General features: G+C 42.9%; 1 protein-coding gene across 1 annotated transcript in view; it reads right to left on the bottom strand.

Moving 5' to 3' along the window:
• ZNF618 (zinc finger protein 618) overlaps positions 1-21,574 on the bottom strand; it is a 142,748-nt gene that overhangs the window by 48,694 nt on the left and 72,480 nt on the right. The window contains exons 7-10 of the mRNA XM_019510277.1: positions 9,836-9,925; positions 8,355-8,390; positions 7,530-7,607; positions 6,121-6,210 (exon numbers count right to left, since the gene is read on the bottom strand). Coding sequence (XP_019365822.1) covers positions 6,121-6,210; positions 7,530-7,607; positions 8,355-8,390; positions 9,836-9,925 — 294 coding nt within the window. The remainder of the gene's footprint in view (positions 1-6,120; positions 6,211-7,529; positions 7,608-8,354; positions 8,391-9,835; positions 9,926-21,574) is intronic.

The raw sequence follows: 21,574 nt of genomic DNA on the forward strand, positions 1-21,574 counted from the left end.
GACAAAAACCTGGCCGGTCAGTCACTGATATTGAATGATCTGAACTGCTTGGGAGGCTAGGTGCAAACTACAATGCACGTTTTGACACAGCCAAAGGAAATATCATGCACACAGGAACAACAAAGCAGGCAGTACATACAGAATGGGGGTACTATCTCTGGAAGCAGACTCTGATCGAGGCCTAGGGATTTGACGGCCATTCATTTGATCATGAACTCCCAATGCACTGCAATGACCAAAAGACCTAATATAATCCTCATATGTATAACCAAGGAAATATCAAATGGAAGTAAAGAGTTTATTATATTTCTGTATTTGATGTTCTGGACCACTTCTGGAATACTGTGTCCAGTTCTGATATCAATAGTTCAAAAAGGAAGTTGAAAAACTGGAGAGGATTTGAAGCTGACAATGAGAATTATTAGAAGATTGGAAAATGTATTTTTAACTAAAAGACGCAAGGAGCTCCATTTGCTTATTTTAATAAAGAGAAGCTTAAGGGGGGACTTGATCACAGCCCATAAATACCTATGTGGGGAATGTGAATTCAATAATACAGGGCTCCTTAATCTAACAGACAACGGTATAGGAATATTCACTGGCTAGAAGATTTGGTTTGAATTTAGTAAGGGTAGCAAGCCACAATATTCATTAACCAAGGGTTCTGGTGGATTCTCCATCATTGGCATTTTTTAAAAATTAAGACTGTACACGATCCAAAAGAATTTGCTCTAGTTCAAATAGGAACTAACTCAGCAAAGTCCTTTGGCCTGTGTCACATACTGGAGTTCGGTCTAGACTCTAGAAGATCACAGTGAGTTATTTTTCTAGTGTTCGTCATATGATCTTTATGTTCTAGGCCTGCCAGAGCAAAGGAGTGAAAGATGGATTCAGGCTCTCATTTCCTCATGACCCTCCTGGAAGCAACTAATACCCTCCTCAGTGTCAAATGAAAACAAAAAGACAGGAGGTATTTTTAACTACTTAATTTACTGCAGATAAAAGACTGGTAATTTTTCGATCAGGTTTCTTAAAGAAGATTTTGTAAGATGGGCAAGTAGAAGTGTGGTTAAAAGGGCTGGCTGGATGATGAAGATGGAATAATCTTAACATTGCCTATGTAAGGAATCACTTCTGAACTCAAGAGCTATTTCATCTTCCATATGCTTTTTAGAATAAAAAATGTTACCTGGCAAGGCAGCGAAAGACTACATTAGTGAAAAAAGGTATCTTCAAGAATGGGACTTTACTCAGTGAAGAGGGATGACATGTTTAAACTATGTTAAATAGGACCCCTACTCCTCTCAGCTACCATGATCTTATGGGCTGGAAATAGGCCAATTCCTGACAAAGACTGTTAAAGTTTCGCTTTCAGGGGCATGGTAGAAATTACTTTTAAAGAGGCAGTCAATGGTGAAATGCCTCTTGCCATTAGCAGTCTCACAAGCTATAGTCCATTAATACTGACCCTGAAGGTGGAGATGAAAAAGCAGGCTCAATATATTCCCTTAACCTTTTTTACATCTGATTTTCATCCCTGGAGCAATGGATGCTTGTGCTCATGCTAATTTTATTTTACTCTACTGATCTATGTTCTTGATTATGACCTTTGTTACCCTTTTTTGTGACGGAGTGCTTATGGGTGCCACTCATGCACCACCACAGAGCAGGCCAAAAACCACGCTGTGAAGATTTCTCCTACTGCAATTCCAACTTGCATTGGATTTCATTTACACTTTTAAAACAACTGCATTAGGGGATCCAATCACAACACAGTTGTTTCCCAACATAGTTGAGTACGTTTCATCTTGCTGTGCAGGTGAGACCTCAAGAATGTTTCAAGCATGTCCCTGAATCTTCCCACAGCCAGGAACAGTTGTGCCTCAGTGCTCACAAACACACCGAACACACAGCTACGGGTACATCTACAAATCAGGACAGAGCCACGTTCCAGATGTTCTGCATTCTGAATTGTGTTATAAGCAGGTCCCTCAGCACAATTTTTAGAGGTGGTAGGTAGACGGGCCTGTCTGTGACATAGGGTAAAAGAAAGATGACAGGAATGTGTATTTTTAGAAAGTGAAACCTCCAACTCTAGCAATATGAAACCCTCATTCCACACACTTCCTCCTCCCAGAGATCCCTGGGGATCATTCCCACTCACTGCAGCAGCTCCCATCTTCTGAAGAACATGTCTCCAGGAATGCAAAGAAACTCATGACCTTGTGTCAGCTGTTAGGACCAAAATCATACCAAAAAATCTTGCAGACCTTGCAGAATTGGAACCCTTGTCTTTGGATCTTATTAAATAGCATCATGGTGAGGGGAGGAGAAGGGAGAGAAGTTAATAAACTGTAGAAGGGAAGCTGAACTCGAGCAGAGAGACCCAGAACATCTCAGGTTGATGGCTGTGTCTCCTGTATCTACACCCTAAAGTTACTACTGCAGCAATTGTGCCATGAATCCCTCTTGAGAGACTGACTAAAACTTGGGACAAAATCTCAGTTGTAACTCTCTTGGTTGCAAGTGGCTTGTCAAATGCCATGTATTGCACCAAAAATTCACTTGATCATGAGTACAACAAAGCATTGTGGTGTGAGGAGAGGGGAGGGAGGGGATAAGCCTAGGCAGTATTGAAAGGAAAGGGAAAATCCTGACTGATGTCCTGCTCAACTAACTCACCTATCTTCCTGTGCAACAAGTGAATTTCATGGTTTGCCACCATAAATTATATGACAGTTAGCCTGGCCATGGAAAAATGGGAGAGGAAAAAGATAAATACTAGGGGTGTGCAAAATGGGCCCTATTTGATTCAGATTCGGCCTGAATCAGGGACAGTGATTCAATCAGTTGATTTGGATCACTGTCCCTGATTCGATTTGGCCAAATCCAAATCTGAAGATTCAATGCTGATTCAGAGAATCAGTGATTTGGCCACAGACACAGCTTTAAATATTTTTTCTACACGCCTTGAGGTAGCAGGCGTGGCTCGTGATTGCTGCAATGCTGGGGTGCATGGAGTGTCCCACAGGAGCACAGCTCCCCCACCCCCGGCTTGGTGATCAGCTGTGGAGGGATCCTGGGTGCTGCCCCCCACCCCCCAGACCCAGGAGGCACCAGTCACTGAGCCGGAGGGTGTGGGGGGGCGGGCCCTGCAGGCGCTCCCTGATAGACTCAAAAGTGGACTGGAAGTGCTTCCGGTTCACTTCTGGGTCTGCTGCCAACTGCGCTGGGGAGCTCCCTGCGCTTTTGTGGGAAACTCCATGTACCCCAGCACTGCAGCATTCACAAGCCTTCTGGTACCTTGAGGTAGGTAGAAAAAACATTTAAAGCTGTGTCCATGTCCAAATTGCTGAATCTTTCTAAATCTCTCCACATCAATTCAGAGGGCTCCAATTTGATTCGGAGAGATTAAAGGGTCTCCTAATTTCTTTTCGGATTCGGAGGTTTGGCTACTGAATCAGGCCAAATCTCTGCCAAATCAAATCAGGAACTGAAGCTTTGCACAGCCCTAATAAATACATATAGCTTTAATAAATTAAAATGATGTCATCTGAGAGACTGATGTGTTTTTTTCCTTGCAGCAAGGCTAATGAAAGCCATCTACTAAAATAGTTACAACTCACTTATTTGGCCACTCTCCCAGCAATTGCTGGTTCCAGCCAGCTGCAGGGGTGCAGAGAAGTAAGCAAAGGTACTTTTCCCTGCCTCCTCCCTTGCAAAGGCAATTGCAGAACTGGTGCTTTAAGCCAGCTCTGGAAAATCTCTGCCTTTTTCCAAAAGGTGGAAACCACTCTGGAACCTAAGGCTTCCCACTGTGCAAGCCTTAGCCTAAGTGATGACAGCTCCTGATCCCTCACCCTCCCTGTGCAGCCCCCGTGTTAACTCTGCAGTTGTCTTGGTTCTCAGTGAAATGGGTTAAAATCTACCTTGCAGGCCACAACAAAATCACAGGATGTCCTGAACTATGAATTCTGGAATCCAGGATTCCAGTGACTGAGAAGTATCCTGGTTCACCTCATGAGAATTTGCATTATGTGTTGGACTCATGATACAAACTGTTCTGCATCATGAGAAAGGGGAGCAGGTTGAGGTGGGCTGTCCTGTATTTCCCATCTGAACTCTAGCAGTTCTTCATGCAGAAACCTACGTGCTAAGCATAACCTGATCTTTCTGTTCCTTCTGGACAATCTGGGCTATAACCAGCAGCCATTGTATATTATTAATCAGGACAGGGGAGGATGGAGAGATATCAACAATGGTAGTTCCCTTTTTTTATTATTATTGATAATAATTTTTGGAAGGTGAGACTTCTTGCTGACCAGACTTTCCATTATAAAGCCATATGGTAAATATTCCTTACTTAAAGCAAGTATCAAGTCTTTCTTTGTTACTGTGTTTGGTTTCTCACTGGGGATCCCAGGGCCCTGAATCTGAGCCTCCACGTTCACTGAGAAACTGACTTATTGTTGATAACCACTGTCAGCAGTAGATGTCCTTCTAGCCCAGTCTAAAAAACCATGTCCTTCTCCAATTGCTGGGGGTAGGAGGGCCCAGAGAAGAACAATTTCTGAGGACAAAATGTGAGCAATGAGTCAGTTTCCTCATGTTGATGGGGTCTAAGAACATCAATTCTGAGAAAGTAGTGACAGAGATGATCAGTGCTTCTCTATTTTGCACCACTATTGTGAAAATTAAATTATCTGAATGCTCCAGAATTTGCACGGAAACTGCTAAGCTGTTAAGAACCAATAACATTTGACCTACCTTAAAAGTGTGAGTTGGTGGACAATGTCCCCAGTTTATTTCTATATAGTGTGTAAAAAAAAAATTGACGCAATTAAAAATAATAAGTTAAAACCTAGCTAACAACTATGGTGATGATTTTTGTGAAACAGGGTGTGAGCTCCATCTGCTGGTTGTGGGTGAGCAGCTACCCAAACCCTATTTCTAGAGCTGTGCATATCCATCTTCTGATTACCATGGTGCTGGTGCATGGACAGATGCAAGAAAAGTAGCAGCTGCATTAGCCACTGCTCATCAAAACCAAAGTACAGTGCCATGCTGCACCGTGAGACAGGCATGTGGAAAAAAGCACAAGGATGTTCCCTACATGTTATTAAAGTGTTCGAAACGCGCCTCCCAACCTCTGCCAGAATGAATGTAATGGGAATTTCCCTGCACAGCCTCCCTAGAAGTCTGTATGCGAAGTATATAGGACTGTTGCCTGTAACTTCCCCTTTCTGTGACTATTCTGCCTACCAAATTTAACGTCTGCCAAGATTCCCTGGCACAAACATCTTATTGACTGTGATTTCAAAGTAAAGTGCCACAGTGAGTCTTACGATTTCAAAACCTGTTTTGTACTCAGTGGGCATGTCTACATGTGCACTTTAATGAGCAGTAGCTTATTTTACTGCGCATTAGGGCATCATGGCAAAAACCATGCTACTACACTAATGCACAGTTAAATTAGGCTACTATGCGTTAAGCATCACTAGAAAAGAGTGCACTTTCACTACTGTGCTTTAAGGAAGCCTAATGTGCATTTAGTTTGTACCTCACATTAGAGGTACTAAATTTAAAGCACAGTAGGCAAAAGTGTATTAATGAGCATGCAGATGCACTCACTGTCTGTGTTTTTTGCTTGGAAGATTAAAAGAAAAATCTGCCTCCTCATCAAAAAGAATTTCTCCACAGTATGCATGTTCAGTTGTTATTTAGGATAGTTGAGGAGGGCTGGACACTGATTTATACATGAGAATGCACTTGCATGGAGAGGGGTTTTTTTAAGATTAAAAAAGACATGGAAACAAAGCTGCAACATCCACACAAGTAACTACAGGGTTTTTTGGGGATTTTTTTTTCAAATAGGCAGTTAAGAAGGTAGGTCAAATAATAGGTCTTAGTAACTTTAACAGTTTCCCTTTAAGAGTTTTCCCTATCTCTGCTTTATGCTGCTTTAGTCAGCCCATCATCAGCTGCCTACCAGCTGCATTCTCACTGGGTGCAATAGAAGAATCCATAAGAATGACGTCTTACTAGTGCAACCCTACTGTTAATTACCGACCATTGTAAATCATACTCCATAATGAAATAGATTTCCGGCAGGATACTCACTAATAGGTGCATGCAGTGCCACATGTTCCTGGTAGGGAGTGTAATATTTGTACTGCTTGCCACAAAATTCACACGTATAATTGCCAGTTTCTGCAAAGATGAAACAAAGAATCAATCAGAAAGGAACCCACCATCATCTTGCATAATTACTTACTTACTTATTTTTTAAGTGTGAACTTAAGTGCTAAATAAAAAGGTTTAGAATGACTAATCACACTGATAGAGCATTTTACTTGTACGCTGGAAAACACTGTTCAAAGCCACCTCCCTCCCACAACCCACACACCTTTTCTCTTGTTAAAACCGGATTTTATGGTAATGGACACAGCCTTAAAATCTAAATAGAACAGCATATATGGCCAGGTTAAGTGGCTTGTAAAAAAATCATACAATGAATCAGAGAGAAAACAAGGGAGAAATCCAATCTCAAGCACTACCCAGGGGAACACAGTTCCTCTCTCCTATGTGACAGCAATAGTGACAGTCATAGATGAACCCCAGAATATTCAAATATGCAACCAGAGGGGTTGATTTGGATTCATATTTCCTAAACTCATTTGGGACTGTAAGAGTGGGCTGGAAATCTGAGGAGAAGAACTTTTCCTGAGATACCTGCAGTACTTCCTGCTTCTGTTAGCACTGGAAATAGCACAGGGTATCAGTATTTCACCACCTTCCCTTCTAACCTCAGGCAGGAAATGCAGAAATATATAGAACCATAAATTCAGAAGTTAACCTCTTTTTTTTGGTTTATTCTAATTAGTGTGCTTATCTCCCAGCATGCAAGTGTGTGCAGACTGACACTTGTCCCTCAGTCAACTCTGCCAATATGCCACAACCCCATCTGCAGCAGCCTGGCTACTGCAGTTCTGGCTCTAACCCCAAATAGCTCTGCCAATGTGCTTGAATCCTGATCCACAGTCCCCCGCCCTGTTCACTTTTATTGGTAGAGCCCTTGAGCAGACAAACAATCACTATAGCATGAGATGGACGCTGGATCAAACGCCCTTTCCTCTATGACCCAACTTAGGCTCTGTGTGTACTCAGCCAAGATAAAAGGTGAGAACCTTCGCCCATGCTGTACCCCTCAGCAAGAGGCACCATTTATACTTAAATCAAATGCAAAGAGGAGAACTTGCATAAAGGCTGAACCCAAGATTCCTGGACCCTGAACAAACTTGTAACGAAGGTAACTTCTGCCCATGCTTAAAACATTTCTCCAGCTGTGCGGCTGCAGGACATGGGAACTAATTTGAAATGAAATACACTTTTTGACATCCTTAGAGTTTCAATATCTTCCTGTAACATCCTGATCTCTCATTGTCACCCAAGAAGACCCTTTAGCAAATGCCAGGTTTCAAACTGTGTGCCATGTTCTTGAACCTTCAAAACTCCATTATAAAGCATACTTGGACCAATCTTCTGAAATGGTTCCGGCTCCTCTTCTTTCACTTCGTCAGGTGCTATGACTGCCTGGTCATAGGGGTCTGCAAAAGAACAGAACCAGCAGAAAGCTGACAACACCCCAAGGCTTTCCTGATGCAGTTAGATGGGCCGTGAATGCACCTGGTCATACACATTTCAACTTGTAACAAAAACACAAGGTTTAAACAACACCTTCTTCTGAGTTTTGGACTTGTCGCTCCTCTTCCACATGCCCTCCCAGACAGCTATTAACCCATTCTAGTCCTATGGCACAATTTGAAGACAAATCAAAAATCAGAGAAATACTGTAAACATTTCAAAGCTTGATTTCTATTTGCTGACATTTTCCCAGCATGTTTCTCAACTACAGATTTTCCTTTCTTTTGAAATCGGTGTAGTGAAGTAGACAACAGGAGTCAGCTAACAAATACTGACCAGTGATGCTGTATAACCATCTCACAGCACGTCCAGTAACCAATCAGAACTCAATCCATTTTAGGTAGTAATTTTATTTATGTAACAAACAAGTTTAGACGACTGAAAAAGCATTCATGGTTTGTTTCTCTGATTTTCAGAAGTATAGATCAACTGCATGTACAACAAAAGCCTGGTATCTAATAGGGCTGGGCATCAAACTATTGGCTCTATGTAACATTGCTACACACTGAGGGACTGGTCCTGCTCCCACTGAAATCAGTGACAAAACTCCACTGGCTGTTATGAGTGTAGAACCAGACCCATGGTGCCGGAGAACTACTGAATACTTGAACAGGTTTTTGAAATAAAGCACACAAAGGATCTGCGCTTACCTGCCCGGTTTTCTGGGGCCCCTTCCACACTAAAAACTAACACAGAATAGAAGAAGGGGGGGAAGAAACAAAACAGAAATTAAATCCTCTTAAATGGCCTTGCTTTCTTCCTGTATTTCATATGCCAGTTCAGCGTACTTCAGCACCACAGAACAAGCCAGGCTCCCTTGTCCCACTCCCTCCTCTCCCAAGCAGCATTCACACAGGGAAATACCTGAGCATGCCCAGCCCTAGTGTACACAGACCCTCAAGGCCTTTGTTCTAACACTGACGCAAACCCACACTGATCACCATGACCATCAGATGCACACCACTCACATCTGTATCTACTGAAACACAACCAATTGCTCAAACGCATCTAGGCAAGTGGTGTCTTAGCAAGATGCAAACGGTAGCCAGTTTGAAAAAACACTTGAGCTTTTTGGAAGCCCTGAGCAGGGCTCTCTGAGCTCTAGCTAGGAAGACCCAATTCAAGCATGAGGAAACACTCTTAATCCAATGGTAGCTTTCGATTCCATTAGCTCCATTTCCATTACCCCGCATGAGAAAAGGAGTTTCCTGGAGGGCTGTGGGGTGCCAGCACATGCTTGTTGCCCTTAGAGCTGGTCTAAACATTCCAAACATTTCAGTAAAAAGAAAAAGAGCAAAAACGTTTGACAAAATTTGACATGTTTTGAGCAATTCTGGGCACTAGCATGTTGCTACATTCTGGTCACAAATGCTCCCTGTCCCAGCTCCCTGGCAGAGTAAGAAGCAGCAATGATAGCCTGGTGCTACCTTGGCTCATTCAGGAGGGCTAGAGGAAAAGGTGCATAAAAACCTGGAACCCTCAGGGCTTTAGCAAGAGTACAGAGGGAAGAAAAAACATAAAAATATTCCCCCCCAGAAAAAGAAAAACCCAAGCAAACACTTAATACCTTCCATCAATTTTCTAATCAAACTGATGCAAGGAACAGGTGCTTGTCTCAGCCTGAATGTTGACCACCTAGGGTAATTTTATATGTTTGCACTGAAAAGGGAAAGTCCTTAAGGTCCCTGGGCTCAGACACCAGCTGACAACTCCTGTTGCACTTGTACCTCTGTAACATGGTTTCTCAAGAAAAGGTACAGGAAAAATGGTTCCTATGCAGTAAGAAACAACTGGCAAACAAACTCTGCCCAGGCAAGAGCCAGCCTGACAATTTATGTTAAGGTACAGATGAAAAAAAAACCCACAGGAACCATGAACTTTAATACAAAGGCATGGCTTGCTGAGCCTACAGGTCCTAGCATGTGGCCCAGTCAGCCAGTCTAGGTCCTTATTAGCCTACGTGAAGCCTCTCTGCAGACCATGCCTTGATGTTAAGTGGTGAGAATTGTTGTATATTTTGTAAAACCCTATGAGGGGCATCTGACTTCCATGAATCACACTTTATCTGCCCCAGCATATATCATTTATTAGTTCCCAGCCCAACTGAACAAAGGCCTGAAATGGTACTCACCATCCACGGCATGCAGGTCTCTGTGCTCTTGGAAACAGCTGTAATATTTATATTTTTTCCCACAAATGTCACAGGTGTACCTGAAATTGTCTGTAGGAAGAAGAGGACAATCCATTTTAGAAACCTGGGGTGAAAAGCAAGAGCTTCATGGAATATGGTCGTAACCAGGAGACCCATCTATTGTGTCACATTTCCCCCCACTTTTTTCAAAAATCTTAACCACTCAAGCAATCATTGTTTCATACATCTACCCAAATGTGCCTCACATCCATCTAAGCTTAAGCCTTACTCTACTATATTTCATTCTGAGACAAAAATGATGCTTTTTCTGTCCATTGCACCCTGGACAGGGCCTATGCAGTTATGGAGCAGAACTGGAACAGGCATGCAGTTCCAGAATGGCCACTGCAACAAGGATGACAAGCTGGCCCAAGAAAGTGGTTCTACAACATTTTTTGGAAGCTCAGAACTGAAACAACAGGAAGTTGAAGCTCAGGGTTGAGGTGAGCTGGCAGTGCTGTGCAAAATCTGAAAACAAGAATACTAAGGAGTTGCTGGAGGGCCCATGTGACAATACACTGACCAAACTGTGCACTGAAGTGTGCACCTGTGCGAGCTCACACCCTCCTTGGTTCTTGCCAGTACTATGAATTACCAGCTTACATAAGCACCATGTACATCCATATTATAAAGGATAAATAAGGAAAGGGTTTCTGTAATGCATAGCTCTGCTCTAAGTGTGAAAATAGCACTATTTTGCTCCCCAGATCTGCCCCTGGGAGCATCAGTCAAACCTGACTTTTGCAACAAGCAATTTGTACACCTTTTAATCCTGTACAGCCAGAGCTAACTTCAAACACCTACATTTGAGTAAACCTATGGGAGACAATGGAACTGGACACGTGTGGCTGGAGGCAGAATCTAGCTTGCAGACCCAGCGTGACAAGGGACTAAAGTCAGTTTGTCTGTCAGACTCCAAGCCGAGTTTGCAGGGTTGGTCATTAAGAAGGAAAAAGAAATCTTGCTCATAAACCAAGCTGTTTAAAATCCCTGTGAACCTAATCAGGAAACAATGAATCTCTCAGACTCAGCTATCACACTGTAATGGAAAAGGCAGCAGCAGGTAAAGATCTGGGTCTGAATGCAGTAAATCTGAGCTCTCTGAAACGGACTCAGGTAGTGTCTTTTACCAACCTTTAGACACCTAAGAAATAATTTTGAAAACATGAACTGAAAAAAGAAACTTTGTTTACTATTAACTTCTTCCATGCAGGTGGTCACAGTAACCCAGGCTAGAGTATATAGATTAAACAGCCTTTTTTCAACTTTTCATACTATACTATGTAAAAACTAAATTAATTATATTTTACAATGTATATTGGCAGCAGGCTACAACCTAGTTTGGGGACAGCACAGCACTTCTGAGTGCAAGCAGGAAATTTCCATTACATAGACCCATGGCCTTCAGAGACAGAGCACTAAGAGATGAAAAATGCTTGTGTCTTCTGTTTTCTTTGAAAGTAGAAGCTCTAGCTGTCTATAATAGAAAAAAGCCAAACACAACCAGCATTTACCAGCTTGGCACCAGAAGTCTGGTGCTGCCACCAGGAGAAAAGTTATCTTTTCATCAGAGCATACCACTTCCTACCTTACACTGAAGAATTAAATAAACCCAGCCCCCCAAAAGAGCTAAGCCAAATCTGTTTTGTCAAGGGAATACAGTGGATTACGTAAATTTAAACAACAAGGCTCCTCCACTTCTGATGGCACAAAGCTCTACAAGGACCCTGTGGCAGGGCACCTTTGGACCCAGGGATATAAGCCATTTTGGACCCAGGGATATAAGCTGGGCTGCAGCGTGCTGCTGGAGGAAGGAGAAACATCAGACTGAGAGGCTGCTCCGGCCTGGTCAGGAGGTAAAGGCAGGGGCTTTGGGGTGGAGGTGACCCTTTGTCCTGGGTAAGACATTAAACTTCACCCTGCCGAAGGGTGGTCTGGTGGGGCTCCTAGTGGCGTGGGAGCCCCCAGTAAATGTCAGGCTAGCTACCTCCCTGGTGAAAGGTGGGTTGGGGCATCTTAACCCCAGCTCCACATCCCGGTGGTATTCTAACGAGCAGGGGGAGCCCAGGGCTCATTAAGGAGCCCTGAGGTAGAGCTCAGTTCAGAGGAAGGACCTGGGGCCATGCCCAGGTGGCAGGGGAAAGCCTGGCGATGAGCAGTGAGACCCTGAGTGAGAGGGGTGACAAACAGAGCAGCCTCGTGAGTGGGGGCAAATGAGGCGGCCCAGTAGAGGCATAGTGGCCCGGCGAGGGGCTAGGAGTGAAATAGGCCTATAGCTGTACAATTGCTCAGGTGAGGGTAGTGGGAGACCCCCAACAGACTGTGCCAGGGCTGACCAAGGCGAGGATGAGCCCAAAGCCCGGTGAAGCTGGGTGGGATGAGTGTGGCCCCTGGGAGAGGGCAGTATGAAAAAGGCTGGGTGAGAGAAGCGGCGTGAGTGGGACCCTGCTGAGACAGGGGTAGCATTGTGAGTGGCCCTCTGGGGCTGTAGAAAAGAGCCACAACTGTGTGCCCAGTTTGCTCCAGCTGTAGGCCGGAGAAGTAACACCAGAGTACCATCTGTGAGGCAGGGGACCTGTGGAGGGGTGGTCGGAGTGGGTATTAGGCCCTTGTCAGCAGGGCGATAAATGGGAAGTCTGCCGCCTTAGTAACAACTCTCATATTTTTCCATCAAGGCATAGCAGGAAAGCAAAGCGGGCTGTTACCCCAGGAGCAGGGTGGCCAGTGAAGACCTGACAAAGAGGCCACCCTGTTACAGACATGAAACTAAGATGTGTGTGTGGGGTAGGGGTGGAGGGGGCAGGGTTAGAATGAAAGCCAAGTAATGAATGCAGTCTCTCAGCCTAAAAAGGAAATACAAATGGATATGATTACTTCCCCTGCAGGCAAAGCACAGTACTAACTTAAAGGATATGACAAATCCTAAGAAATCTGCAGCTAGATACTGGAGACTCAGCACCAGAGCAGGAAGACTGGATCAGAAAGACTCAAGCACTGGATCCACTCAAGTTTGACATGGATATAGGAAAGCAGAGAAAGCCAGGTCACTGAATAAGCCACAGAGGGTGCATCTACACATGAGATTAATGCGATACAATGAACTCTGGAGCAGGCTGCGCTGGAGTTAACTGCTCCTGGGCGCAGCATCTAGATGTGCGCCTGGGATAGCAGCACTTTGAGCCAGGGTGAAGCAAACCCGGGCTGGCAGCAGGCATGGGAGCGTCAGCCCTGGGCTCTGGGTGGCAGTGTTACGTGATGGAGGGGCTGGCTAGGGCACGAGAGTGCCAAATATGCGGAGCCATGTGGGTAGGTTTGGTTGTTCAGGTGCAATTTCTGCCCAGCTGTTAGCATCTTCACATGCGTTTCAGCACAGTAAATGACTCTGCTATAAGATAGTACTGACCCCAACAGTATTATCTTATGGCGGACTTAATTAATTTACTATGCCCTAATACTGGCACACGTATAGAGTGTGACACTTTACTGCAGAGATAATTAGTCTACTCCACAGTAAAGCACACCTAGAGGCAACCACTTTAACTCCACTTTGCAAGTAGGAAAACAAAAGAGGTGGAAGGAACATCTCAAAGCACAGAAACCAGTAGTATCAGGTGCTCTACAGAACCTGCAAAGCACATTGCACATATTTTGCTTATGCTACACTTAAGTAGGACATCAATTCTGCAGTTACTCTGAGAACAAGTCTTCTCCCAGAGATGAAAGGAACATTTCAGCTTGGACAGCATGAGCTTCACAGAGGATAAAAGTGGAGTTGAACATAACAAATAGGAAGAGAGGCTGCTCCCCAGGGGTACAGAATGAATCCTCCCCTCTAAAGTCCAGTTTAATATGGGAAATAATTCAACAAAAGCGGCCAAGCAAGTCTTGGAGATGAATGGTATACCTATATGGTTCAAGGCAGTGCTTTGCAGGGATACCCTGCACTCTCTCTGGAACCAGAAGCAATATAGCTGCCTTAGCACAATGTTGCTGCACATGGACTAAAAAGCTCTCTTTCTTCACAGGTCTGAATAACCCATGCACAACACCATGCTGAATTAATGTAGTTATACTTCTTCCAGGCAGAAGGCAGGGCAAGATAGTATCTTAGAGAATACAAGTTCAGAGAGGAATAAGTTTTCATAGGCAACAGCTTACTTTGTTAGATACTATGAAAAGACTACATGGACTAAAAGCATTTTTAGAACTGTCACCTAGTCCTATTTTGTCCAGGAATGGACAACATAGTAGTGAAACTGCTGGTGCATGGTTTACACCAGGGCTGTCCAACTGACAACCCATGGGCCACATGTGGCCTATGAGGGGTTAATCTATAGCCACTGGACTCACCCCTGGCTGTCACTCTCCCCATTGCTCCAGTTGCATTAACAAAAGGGGTCTCTGGGATCCCCTTCCCTTCTCCAGCTTCTACTTCCTGCCTTGTGTCAGGGAGTGGTGCAGCATTATGCAGCACAGCCTACAGTGTTGGGGGAACCTGCAAGTAGGGAGCTGAGGGTGAGACCAGAGCACCCCTGCACACAGTGCAGTCTGGAGGCATCCATGCTGCATGAGACCCAGGAGGCCTGTGGCTCATGGTGGTGCATCCTGTGCTATGTGTGGTACCCAGCCACTTAAAAATTGGACAGCCCTCATCTATACAATTGCTACCACCTTTGCTACCTTTGGGGTATGTCTACACTCCCACTGGGATATGTGAATGCAGCAGAGGCAGGCAAACCTACCTTGCTTGTGATCTAGCTACTTTGGGTAACAAGAACAAATAAATGTGTAGCACAGCGCGCAGTGGAAATTGCACAAGTCTGCTAGGGATTCTGGATACTTCAGCAGCTACTGCAAACTGAAGTTCATGTCACAAGAGAAGCCTAAAGCAAAGCATGAACAAGTCTAATAAATATTTCAGAGAAAGTATTTTCATGCCGTGTTTCTTTTATTAGTTAATGCCTAGGAACAAAAAGTGCATTGTTCATAGGCACATTACCTTAACAACCTCTTTACAGGTTAAGCCAACACTGGGAGAAAGATAATATTTGTTCAAAGGATGCAGATACCTAGTCCCATACCTCACTGGTATTCACATAGCCCACAAAATGAGTCCCTGCTTTGGGCCAAACCATAAAGATTATTAGGTTATTGCAATGCCAGACATTTGAACACACCAGTAAAGAAATCGAGAGTTACAGTTCAATAACTGTTGCCTACCTTCACAACTGAAATTTAACTCAAGCACATAAAGGAATCAAGATCAGGAAAAGACCTTCATTTTTTCAGCAGCAGACTAAGACTTCAAAAGCAGTTGATGCATACACCACAACTTACACAAATATGTTTGAATAATTCAAAAACATGTATTTACATTGAAAAATTAAGGACCATGCTATTTTAATATGTATTGTTGGAGAAAGAAAGAGCAAAAGACAAGATACAGAATGCACATTTATTGGGTGCAAGTACCAGTCTCGTGCTGCAGTATCAGAGATGTAGATTTAGTTTCTCCTACTCAAAAGAAGCAATTTCACAAGAGCGGAAGGATTTCTGCCCCTGTCCTTCCTGGCCCTTCTCCTTTTTTGTGAATGCAAGGCCATGGCTCTGAGGCAGCAGCACACAGCACAGTGACTATCACAAATACTCTATCACTTCTGGGTTTTCCATAGGATATACTAAGAATGGGAAGATTGCCAATATGAAGAATGGCACAGAAATCAAAAACAGACTCCAATTACCAAGCCTGTCATCTTCAGTTGGTTTTAATCAGAAGCAGCCTTTAAAGAACATCACAATGTCCTGAGTCAACCCCTTTCTCATGTTCACGATCATCACAGAGCCCCTCATGCAAAGGGGTACAGTCATAGATATTCTGGCAACTGGGACCATAAAGAAGTGATGTACAGATAAGATTACGTTCTCAGAAGCAATCTACATCCATTTTTTAAAGGTAAAGATTGTCATTATTTATATAGAAACAGAACTGTGACCCCACAGTGAAAGGTACTGTACAAACATGTAGCAAGATACGGTCCCTGGCACCAAGAAGTGTGAAATAAGCTGCATTTCCTCAGAGAAGGACAAGAAGCACTTAAGAGTTATGTTGACCATTACCTACTGGCTGTGACCTGCCATCTCCTGCCAGGTGTAACCACAAGGAGCAAGTTCTGCCACCAATAATTCACTGCCCCAAGCTGACCAGATGGGACCTATCAACTGTATCCCAAAAACAACACTAAATGTTTTGAGATAATTTTTATTTCTGTTTCAAGTACTCATTATGATATTACCCCAGTGAGTTGCCTCCATGCTTCTGTGAGCTTTATTCTAGGAACCTGGTGAAAGAAACAATGTAGCAATTAGAAATTTCCTAAAATGTCAGAATTAGGCTGTGCGCTAAAATCAGGCAGTCCCCTAAACTGTTTAGAGAGTGCCTGAGCATATGCATCAATATTACTATTAGACAAGTTCCCACAAAGATTGAAACGCTCTCCGTAACATGACAGCAATCAGAAATGAAGAGAGACTTATCCACTCATCTTCAATACACACCTACAAATGTAGTACTGTGCCCTAATTCTGAAAGTCCCAAGGAAGGAGTTTCCACTTAAAAGACTATGCCAGAGTACAATCTCCTCATTTTGCAAATACTCTTGGAGCATTAGCTAGCTGAAGAAGAAACAAGCTTCCCACACCAGGATTTAGCTGTCTTTGCCATCTCAAGGTTGTCATCTGTTTCTCCCTTAAATGGAAATTTTGCGAGAGCTTAAAATGTGTTCCTTACAAGACAATACAAATGTCACTACCCTCATCACAATCCTGGCCAACAGATCACTCATGAACAGTGGTGCTCCACCTTTTTGCCTCATGGGCCAGATGGGCAGTGCATGGCCAGGTAGAGGACAGAGGCATGGCCTGGCCCAGATCCAGCAGCATGGGACTTAGCAATTAGGCAGTGGGGGAGGTGGAAGTATTAATTGCCACCGCTCCTCCTGCCACCAAATTTCTGAACTTGTAGGGACCCTAGAGGCTCACAGGCCAGGGTTGAGCACCCTGGCTCTAGTATACTCTAAGCTTGATGCTCAGCTACACTGAAATGATTTTCTTGTGACACTCAACAGAATCAATTATTCATTTCTGGATAGGAAAGGTAGTTGGAGTGGCTCATGGAGCTCATACCTTCCAGATCTGAATGCACCACTACAGATGGCAGCTTTCACTGAAGATGAACAAGAATCCTTCTATCCTCTCCTCACAAAGCAAATTAAATAGAAGGAGGGATAGATCAGTAGAGATCCCCCTTCCAATTGCAGGAAAAAGGCAGCTGGAGAATAGAGAAAGGGACAGAATGCCTCTTCTTCCTCCCAGAGGCCAGAGTGGGACTTGAGAGGCAAGTTTCAAATGTATGACACTCACTAGTCAGCAGCTAGCATAAATTCCTCGCAAGGGTCCAGGGACAGGATTCTTCACCTTCCTAGTAGCAACCTGGATAGCCATGAGGCGAGATGCAATCTTTGCATCCCCCCCGCCCCCCCCCCCAGGTAAAGAAACAGAGACCTCCCTGCTCATTAGCTTCATTTTACCCACATTCAGATCTTTCTTTTTATACATAAGTCACAGGTTTTACACCTGCATTGTGAGAGAGACTTGCCAGAGCAGTGAGTCTCAAATGACATCAAGACCCTTGCTTCAAACTCACTAACATCAGAATACCTTCAAAGAGAGCAGGAATGACCCCAAATCATCAATAATTCCTAGAGAGGATTAAAATTTCCAGAGTTATATTAGACAGGATTAAATAACAATAAAATCCAGAAGTTTGGAAGGAATACACATCCTCATGCACCAGGATTCCAGCTTGTATCTTCTAAGTATCGGGGATTACAAGAACTTTCCCCATGGGCAAGTTATTCCAAAATTGCTTACTTCATGGTTTCTTTCTTATTTCTCTGGAACATTTGGTTCTAGCCACTGGCTGCTGTGCAATAGTGAACAGCTAAAGCCCTGGTGCAATGTGGCATGCTAATTTCTATCTGCGTACAAGGAGAATCCTCAAAGGCCAAGGCAACAAATAAAAAATAAAATGAATTATGCACACAGATAAGCCAAATAATAACTTCTAAATGTAATGATAAATTTGGTGTTAGTCACATCTTGCCTTATGCAGGATTCTCTCTATATTTTATTACCTTATGAGGGAAGTATCTTGTGGATACTTGTGGCCAGTTGGATTAATAACAGAGCTGGTACAATGCCAATGTCATCTTACAAGCAGCAGTTCTCACGCACTGAATGAAGAATAGCACTGCATGCCAACAATCCCGAGGCACTTGTGTTCTTAGTTTTCATTGGAAATCCCAGATTCACAAATTAAGTGTTTTCCCATTGGGCACTGGCTCTACTGGTATACTTAAGTTCCAGTAAGTTTAAAACAGTACAAGAACCTTCATTTTTGAGGTTTAAAGCAGATTGCTTGGTACACCCAAATAGAGGGTGAAACTTTTCCTGGCACTGCAAAAGAAGAGGTTCCAAGATTAAGGCACAAGGGAGATGGCACCCAGAGACCGACTGTAATCATAATAAATCTTCAGGGCCAAAAGCAATGTTGTTTCCAGAATAGCTGCCAAAATCCCTGTACCTGGGGGTATCAATATGCAGTTGACTTTACAGGTAAGAACCAGTTTGCAGATATAACAATCCAGGACTGGCAGATGACAGAAGAAGAGATTTCAGAAGCAAACCACTGATGTCAGCATTTAGACTCCAGAAATTTAAAGGCAATCCTTACCTTTATAAAATATGGACTTTACCTCAGATTATACATCGGAGGCATTTTTGGAACCAATAAAAGGTGGAGCACTTGATGAGAGTTAATTACTAGCTTCAGATGGAGCCCAATCAGTTTGTGAAATGGTCTATATGACAGAGTTGGCTCAAAAGGCCTGGACTTAATGACTCAGGAGAATGGGTTGAAGACTGATTTTCCAAGATTTCCATGCAAGAACATTTCAACACTCAAAGGTTCTCTGTCTACAGAAGCCAGCTGAAAGACTTCAGAGCCCTGCAAGGCTGCTCCAGGCCATAGTTTGAACTGCTGGAAACATGAGAAGTGGAGAGCTCTACTGATGTCAAAAGGAAGGCCGTCCTCAAAGGGAAAGTCGAATCTCAGCACTACATTGTCAAAGCTGGGATGTCAGTGTTAAAACAAGTTCATCGTGAGGAGACCCAAGACCCTGGTAATATGTCACGGATTCTGGCTCCTTGGCATTGAATGAGGCTGACCCAGAGGGATCCAGGGCACCTCAGTGGATTTAAACACTGCCCGATCAGGTTGACTGGGTTGGTGGAGCCTATCAGAAGGGACATGTGAGATAGACCTGTCACTCCTGTGGGACAGCTAGATGATGTCAGTGTTCAACGGGTATAATTTCTCTTTTCACTCTTCAGAATGAAGAACTCTGTACTATGTAAAAAGCAGAAAGCCTCTGAAAGACAGAATCAAAATAAAACCAGGAGGAAAAACACAGGACACTGCGTGTGTTCTGAGCTTGCTGCACTTTTGGGGATATAGAAGGAACAAAAGGGTAATTGGAACCTGACTCCTTGTACCAACAGAATCGTCCATGGATTCTCCACCAGACCCTCCCTATTAAGCAAAAATCCTCAGCTGGGTGCTGGCAGTACTGCAGCCTACAAATGGAAATATTCAGAAGGCATTTGAAGAATTTTCATTTATAGAAAAAAACTGCTTCAAGGACTCATTAAAAATATATTTAACTAATGAAATTTTTTAAAATGATGTTTTGCTTGTAAATTGTCAGAAAATTTCTAAGTAAATAGGTTTTTGAGAGGACACACTATTTTCCATATGTAAAGAGGTAATGAATATGTTCTGTGGCAGCAAAACTCAGCTCAGCCTTAATTATGAAGCCATAGCAATGCAGTTAGCAAACAAGATTTCTTATCACTTCTGGAATCAAAAGAATCTAATTTGGGAAGTTTTTTTTTTTTTTTTAAACTGATTTTTACATTTTTTTCTAGAAAAACTGATGCATTAGCTTGTAGTTTTTTTAAGAAAAAGAAAATTTATCCTGAATTTTTTTCCTATCCAGTTGTCTAGATTTGCACTATTTATTATCATGGTGATTTCCTGGTGGAACTTTTCAGGCAAACGCAATTCCCTAGAGAAGCCTGGTTAGCACAGAAAGGGACAGTAGGCGTAGGTGTTTCCCCTGTGAGATTTTATCTTGCCCCTTGTGTAGTCCTAGAACATCTGCTGCACCTAGTTTATTTAGTTTTGACAGGATAAGGGGTTAGTTTGTTGTGCAAAAAAGAAATAAAAATTCCCTGTTTTTCTTCAGATAAAAAATTACAGCAATCCAGTCAAGAAATGAAGTGGGTTCTTTCAAGCTGCTTTAAACAACAAAATCAAGTTAAGACTGACCTGCAGGGATGTAGGACCCTTTTCATTACAATGATCTAGGATAATCCAAGTTCTGTAATCTTTTCATATTAGCTTGAGTGGAGGGGATCTTAAGAAAATAAGCCTCGTGTTGCTTTGCCTTTTAAAGAGAGATTTTAAATGCAAAAAAATATCTAGATTGTGCCAATGTTAGTGGGCTCTGCATACAGTATTGAATTCCTGCATCTTTAAAGTGTTTTTCAGTGTGTATGTAGTGTGTGCCCACATATGAATGTTTCATGGAATGTCAGGGTACAAGCTGGCAGATAGCAATTTAGGCTGAAAGAAGAATTTGTAAAAGACCAATGTTAATACATTTAGTTTGACCCACTAAATTTCATGCAAAGCTGGACAATGAAGGATATGCTGTTTATTAATTATCAGCAATACAAATTTTAAGTTCGATACAAGTTTTCCTGATGTGTGGAATAAACTGATGGATGGATCAGAGAAAGTGTCAGAATTTGCCAAAAGTCTTACCCTCCGTATATTGGAATACATATTCATTTCTATATAGGATTTTGTTGAACAATTTTGTACAAAAGCTGTTGCCAAGTGTTGATAACTGTTTGTCTGTATACAGCCATTTACGGCCAGTAAACTCTGTCTGTTTTGCAGGAGCTTTGGGTAGGAGGGGTTATAATGGGTATTCAACATTCTTGTTTGATGATGGACTAAATTACATCATATACAGTAATCAATATTTATAAACACTTTTAAAACTGTGACATTTGTATCTTTCCTCTCATTTTGAAGTTGGATTGAGGGTACACAATAGAGATAGGCCTACTGACATGCTGAGTGCAGCTTCATCAGTATAAGTGATGGTTCTAGCATATTTCTAATGCATGAACCAAAATGAGGTATTTAAAAAGAAAACTCATAAATTTATTTGGAACCAACAGAACACCAGGTGAAGAAATCCTTGCTCCGACATAAAAAAAAAAGAGACGAGTAAGTTCCCATCTATCCCTCTGAAAAAACAGCGTCCAGAAACTAGATATGCATATCTTAGTCCTGAAAAAGATCTTGGCATCATGGTGCACGTGTACTGGACCAGAACCAGGGAAAAGGAGCAGAATAAGAGCTGTTTACTATCAGGCAGATGGATCTACGAAAAGTGCCTTCTATAGAAGACCTGTGAAACTACAGAAGTTAGCTGGAAGCAAAAGGGACGGGGCACCTATTTTTGGATTTGGCAGTCTGAAAGAAAT

The sequence above is a fragment of the Gavialis gangeticus genome, unplaced genomic scaffold (genome assembly GCF_001723915.1).
Source record: "Gavialis gangeticus isolate Ggan-Ray unplaced genomic scaffold, GavGan_comp1, whole genome shotgun sequence".
NCBI lineage: Eukaryota > Metazoa > Chordata > Crocodylia > Gavialidae > Gavialis > Gavialis gangeticus.